Source organism: Telopea speciosissima, chromosome 3, assembly GCF_018873765.1.
Source record: "Telopea speciosissima isolate NSW1024214 ecotype Mountain lineage chromosome 3, Tspe_v1, whole genome shotgun sequence".
Taxonomy (NCBI): Eukaryota; Viridiplantae; Streptophyta; class Magnoliopsida; order Proteales; family Proteaceae; genus Telopea; species Telopea speciosissima.
This window is the reverse complement of record NC_057918.1, coordinates 37,956,016-37,962,896: the sequence shown is the minus strand read 5'-3', so window position 1 is coordinate 37,962,896 and position 6,881 is coordinate 37,956,016. Positions and strand designations below refer to the sequence as shown.

Sequence of the window (6,881 nt, the reverse complement as noted above, 5' to 3'; positions counted from 1 at the left end):
AGTTCTTCTCAAGGCAGGGATCTCTCCAATGTCAAACTATGCCGGATCACATTTCAAGCTCCCCCGCCTCTCACCATGACTCAATTAGAAAAGCAGCCTCTAATTTCTATTGGGGAGATTTGGAGAGGGATTCAAAAATCCATTAGATATCTTGGTCAAGGTTATGTCGTCCAAAAAACTGGGTTGGTCTTGGTTTTAAGGACCTAAGCCTTCAGAATCAAGCTCTTTTGGCAAAAACAGTGTGATGCCTATGGTCCTCACATGAATCCCATTGGGCCCGATTTATAAAATCCATTTATTTTCCTAACACTAATTTTCTTAATGCAAGAATAGAAAATAAACCATTATGGGGCTGGCGAAGTCTATTGGAGCGGAGAAATACCTTGATAGAGGGGTTGATTTGGAGTATTGGGGATGGGACCATGGTGGACATTTGGAATGATAGATGGATTCCAACACTACCCCCATCGCAATCTTTGTCACGCGTGGCCAACAAGGTGCACACTTTCAAGAGTCTCTACTTTAATAGATCCAATCTCTAGATCATGGAGAATGGATTTATTACAACAATATTTCCAACCCATTGACATTGCAACGATCTCAAAAATTCAGCTTAGTCTCTTTCCAAGAGAAGATAGACAAATTTGGGGGGCGTTAAGGAATGGTGTTTTTTCTGTTAAATATGCTTATAATCTCTTGGTGAGTCTAAATGATGAAAAATCAATCTTAGGGCCATCTACATCTCGTTTATACAACTAGGATCAAATTCCTAAAAGCGCATGGAAGAGGATTGGTCTCTTCAGACTCTACCAAAAATAAATGCATTCATGTGGAGAACATGTAATGAAGGTGTGGCATCAGGCGAGGGTCTCTCCAAACACTGTATCCCAATTGACCCAACTTGTCATAGAGGTGGTGTAGTTAAGGAATCAGTTAATCACTTACTTTTTGAGTGTTCTTTTGCCAAAGCAGTTTGGTATGGGAGCTCTTTATCCTACACTCCACCAAAATTATCGGAGTGGCTAACCAGTTGGGATCTCTAAGAGCGCCAAGATAAGAAGCTTGCTCGAAAAACTCTCTCCCGTGCCTCTTTTTTATACTGTACTTGTGATGTGCTAGGAACGATGGGGTTTTCAAGATTAAGGATTGATTCCCTCTTGATGTAATTTTAGCATCTAAAAGAGCGTTTCTTGAATACCAGTCGGCCTTTACCCCTCCACAATCTACTGTTAGCTCTACTATTAATGGAACTTATCACAGAGAAAGGTGGGAGGTCTCTCCCATGCGTTCAATCAAGGTTAACTGCGACACTGCTCTACCTAAAGGTGGTGCTATTGGCGGGCTAGGTTGTCACACCCCAAACCCACCCCCTGGGAGGATTCGATGGCTGACCCGAATACCCGAAGTATTCGAAGACCTCCAGGATCCAGATGCAGTATATATACACCACAAGCATAGACGATATTAAAGGAAAGCATAATATATTGATCGGAGTGCGCAGAGAGTTAAGATTTATAAAAGTTATATTTACATCATTCATAGTTAAGTCGTTCACTCCCTGAGTTATCACGAAACTAACGCACAAGGCCCAAAACTAACTATTCAAATATATACAATGGTTTCACCCACCCAAGGAATAGTTAGAAGGTCACAAAAGTAAGACTTCTCAGTCTATTACATCATTTAAGAAAGGACACAGTAATCACATGCACAACCGGGACCATGCCCCTCCGTGTCCAAATCAGCATAGTTATCTCTTCCCTCATCTCTCGGCTCAAAGAAATCCTCCTCGACACAGTCACCTCCACTTGCATGATCATCTAAAAGAAAATATCCATGGGGATGAGCTCCACTGAGCCCAACAAGTAAAGATAAACCACGCAAGCATTCACAAGAAAAATCCTATGTGCATGAGATTCAATTTTAATCTTAATTCCACTTAACAATAATGCCTAAGTCTCTAAGTTTATGCTACAACAACACCCTAGGTAGCATCCCCTCCATTGGCAATGTCAAACCCAAGTTGAGCTTGGAGCCTGCCAGTCCCGATCCTCAATCGGACATCGCCGGTCCCAGTACCTCCGTTGGTAACGCTAGTTTACCCAGTAAACCCCAAGATTTAGTCCTCTACCATAGTTTCAGTCCTCAGTCGAAAATCGTCATTCCCAGTACTTCCGTTGGTAATGCTGGTTTCCCTAGGGAGGACTATCCAACACGTAGACCCCTGTTGGTAAGGGTTGTAGCACTAGGGTGTGACATTCCTAGCCATGTGCAATCTAAATGGCACAGTACAAGGTGTACAGTGCTCCCGCATCCCATACTACGGCACACCATACCTCTCGTTTCCAAGCTGATTACGGCATCTATTCTAACATGGCAGAGATTTACATTTCAACACATTCCACCATCACATCCATATCCATTCACAATTCCATAATCCATATGTTATAAACAAAAATAAATTAATAGAACAGTTTCAAAAGATACATAAGAACAAATTCTCCTACATATGCATGACACCTAACAAAACAACTAAATGAAATAAACATTCCCAAAAAGAAATCAATTGTCTATCCCTACTCACCTTGTTATACTTGCGGTTAAGAAGTCGGGTTATGCCTTGTATCAGTTACTGGTATGATTTGACGGGCGAAAGGTGGAGTCCTACGAATGTTTAATTGCACACAGTGTTAGGAAGCGTCAAAACTAGTATGGAGTCCTAGGATTACCTAGTGGTAAGGTCTAGGACGTGTTTACAAGGGAAACAACATCTCAGGTTGATGAGGCAGTCAACCAGGACATCAACCTGAGATGGTAGCAGCTAAAAACTGAAACAGTTATTCTCTGGTTGATGAACCAGTCAACTGGGACACCATCCTGAGATTATAACAGGTGTAAAAACTAAGGCAGTATTCTCTGGTTGATGGTCCAATCAACTGGGACATCGACCAGAGTTATCAATAGGTGTAAAACTGAAGTATCATTCTTTGGTTGATGACCCAGTCGACTAGGACATCGACCAGAGATGCACAGCAGACCAAAAATCGTAAAAAAATAGAATTTTAATTGGGTTTTGGGCTTGATTTTCGTCCAATTGATCAGGGGATATTGTTCACTTGATCATTACCATGAATTGAAACCATGATATGATCAATTTGCATGGAAAATTGGGGTTTTGAAGGTGGGTACAACTATAAATGGAATTTCATGAATTACCTTTGGATAAAATAGTTTTGTATGGCTGGAACATGGATCAATTACTTTAATTCAAACATCAGAGATGTGAATAGGTTAGTAATAAGGCTAACATAGGGTTGGGGTTTAGGATTTGAACATGTATGTGGGTTTTAGGTTCCAATTCTATAAATTAAAAACCCAATTTCATAAGAAGCATGAACTGAAATAGAGCGTGGTTTATTCCAAGATTTTGAAAATCAGCATGGGTTCAATAGGGTTTACTATGGGCAAAATCGATTAGGTTGAAGAGAAGATGAGGAGGTGAATTAAGATTCACACCTTAGGTTAGCAAACCAAATTAGTCCAGCCCCTTCTTCTCCTTCTTTTCTCTTTTCCTCTGTTTTAGTTCAAACGGTTGGAATAGTGTAGGTGAGTAAATTTGTTATTGGAATAGTGTAGAGTATTAGTTTGGATAGGTTTTATTTTTTTATTAATTCTAATCATGGGTCGGTTTGGGTTTAGATAAGATTTGTTTGTTATAATATTCTAATATCTCACATAAACCGACTTTATCACTAATTGCTAAAATTGTCATTTAGTGGAGGTTTTGTTTGTTTATATGTTAAGCCGACCCCTGCACACGTATTTGGACTTTATGGGTCCCATGGGTCCTAGAATGTTGGGGAAAACCTTCCAATCCATTATTTGGGACGCGGCGGCAAGATCCCCGACCCAAAACACTGGGCCCCACACCTCTAGGGACAAAATTCATGGTGGCAGAATTCTCTGGTCGATGCAGCAATCGACCAATACATCAACTTGAGATTTCTGTCTTCGTTATCTTCGTGTCAGAACACCCAATAGTCGATGCGTTTCGTATGCGAACCCACATGGACATTTTATAATACTAAAAACACCTAATATGTAGTTAGGATCTCTTACCATGATTTGTACATCTGTGTGTGGATCCCGCAACCGCACGGGGGAGGTATCTGTCATTTTGCCGATAAACGGTGGGTTACCACCGGGATTCCTTCTTTATCTTCTACCCGTTCAAACATCAAATCAATACTCCATATCGTACACGGTGCTATGACCTTGGGTTTCGGACCTACATTCAGATTCGAGTTAGGGTTCGGATCAAAATATGCCAAGCCGTAACATTCTCCCCACCTTACAAAATTTCATCCTCAAAATTTGACGTCTCCGGGGATCCGTTTAGGTGAGGATACCTTGACCTCCTTTTATCTTTTCGTCAACCAAACTTTCCTTGATTCGATGCGACTACATCATGGTATCTTTTGTCTCGTGTTGTTATGACTCTTTTTATTTTGATTGAACCACCAAGGTTCAATTCTCAAGTGACCTAAATCATGCCCGGGGGGTTTGGTTGAGCTAAAGCTCTACTTAATATAAGAGCCTAAAGGGAAATGAATCCCAAACGTATATTCCAAGAAATCAACTGATCAACCTATCCTCGCGTATTTCACCCACTAATTCATGTTTCTTACGGCTTGGGATTATATGGTAAAAGTCTATACTGTCTTGTCTACACGGCTTTTCTTATGAAGGCCTTTGCTTATGTTTCTTCAATACCTAACTCAACTTTAGAATGAATTGAAATATTGATGGAATCCCTACTGTTCACTCCCAATAACGGAGGGGACGTTCGAGGACCCATTACTCCACTCAGGCCTATTGTTGAGCAAGGTCTCATCAAAAGTACTTCGATTTTGGTCTCTTTCCGTTCTCGGTTGTTCTTGGCTATACTTGACACCCGTTATTTAATTTTTAGATTTTGTTATTTACCACCCACTACTTGGTACACTTTAAACTTACTTGAATTCAGCCTGAAATGTTCTATTTATTTGGTTCGCGATTATATAACCTTATCGAGACTTAATTACGTGTCTTGGTCTCTCACCGACCCTCTAGAGTCTAGATACGAGTTGACGATTTCCTAATAGTTAAGACTCATACACTTCGTTTAGATTCACAACATAACCAGTAAGAGTGTTAACCACTAATTTGTGTTTCAAGTTCTTTTAGGGCCCATTCATCTTATTGCAGAACAGTGAAAACAAAAAATGTGATGTACCGGAATTAATTAATACTCGATCAGGTGAGGATGATATGGATAAAGTACCTGTCATCACATTGGGGTTTTCCTCGGCTTCTTCATTGGTCAAGGCGTACACCCTCCCTTGAGTTCTATTGCCTTGGGGTTGGAAGTGCCAGGTAGTAGATTGAGATTGGGAAGGCGCTCCATATCCATGTCGAGTACAGTTCCTGGCTATGTGTCCAGGTAGATTGCATATGAAACACCAAACCGGTCCATTGGGTTGCCGAGGAGGAGTAGAATTAACTGGCAGGGAAGGGATTTGGCTTGTCTAATTTGCAATTGGTCGAGGAGGTTGGGCTGCTATTGTAGCTTGGCTTACGGTAAGGTGGTTGTATCGAGTGGATTGACTGGTTAAGGGCTGAGTAGATTGAGAAGCTTGATTCACTTCCGGCCTACGATACTGTGTCGGGTTAGAGTTGTAACCAGATCCCTTGAATGTCTTGTTGGGCCAATTGTAGTTTTGGAAGGTATTAGCCCTTTTTCCCGATCCCTGTGATATCAGAGTCTTCTCCTTCAGTCGATCTTCCGTAGTCTTGGCTTTCCCAACCATTTGTGCATATGATTGGATGTCATGAACAACCAATATTGCACCAATATCAGGCTTGAGTCCCTTCTCGAACTTCTTTGATTTGCATGCTTCAGTCCTTATGTGTTCTGGGGCAAAGTGGAACAAGTCCTCGAATTGTTGTTGATAATCAAGTACTAACTTTGACTCTTGGGTGAGGGCCACAAACTCTGCTTCCTTTCCATCTCTGAAACTTGTTGGGAAGAAATTCCCGAAGAAAACTTCTTTAAATTGATCCCAAGTCGGATTGGGATGAGTCATCATCAAATTGGGCTTGGTCGACTTCCACCAAGCTTCGGCTTCATTTTGGAGTTGATACCTGGCACAGATTAATTTTTGTGCATCCGAACATTCTAACACTTCGAAAGCTTTTTCCAATGCGCTAATCCATCTCTTGGGTTGTAGTGGATCTGTACCAATCCTTGAAAAAGAGGGAGGCTGGAGCTTCTTGAATCTTTCCATCATCCTCGCGGTAGAGTTATCATGTGCAATCGGAGGCATGGGAGGAGGAAAATTCGGAGGATAGTTAACTCGCGGTGCTCCCCTTTATGTACATTCTGGGGTTAGGGTTTTCTTAGTAGATCAACTTCTCTCAAGTGTGCACTAGTGCTTCGCATATGCACCACTTTTTTAGTAATGATATAATTTTTTTGTTTTTCAAGAAGTGTGGTCTCTATGGACCCTTGTTGGTCCCCTTTTTGGGCCTTTGTATTGGCCTTATAGTGGGTCGTCCTGTATAGCCTTCGGACTCTTGAACTTACACAAAAAAAAATCTAGATTAGTAAGTATTGACTATTGTTGGAGTAGGGCAGTTAATCTCGATAGTGGAAAGTGATCGCACATTGAGATATTGAACTTTATTTGACACCTTAATTGATATAAATATTTTTTTATATGTGTGGGCTTGATTTTTACATCTTTTAATTGGAAAGGAGATTTTGTTTCCTTTTACAGGGTTGGTCCCTACCGTCAATCTATATATTATCGACATTGGCCCATTAAATATACGATGAAGAA

At 40.9% G+C, this 6,881-nt stretch overlaps 1 protein-coding gene across 1 annotated transcript; it reads right to left on the bottom strand.

The window, feature by feature from the left end:
* Window positions 1-5,567: 5,567 nt before the first annotated feature.
* On the bottom strand, window positions 5,568-6,329 carry LOC122655150. Its single transcript, XM_043849375.1, has one exon. The coding sequence runs from the start codon at window positions 6,327-6,329 to the stop codon at window positions 5,568-5,570; it is 762 nt and encodes a 253-aa protein (XP_043705310.1).
* Between the last annotated feature and the right edge of the window lie 552 nt (window positions 6,330-6,881).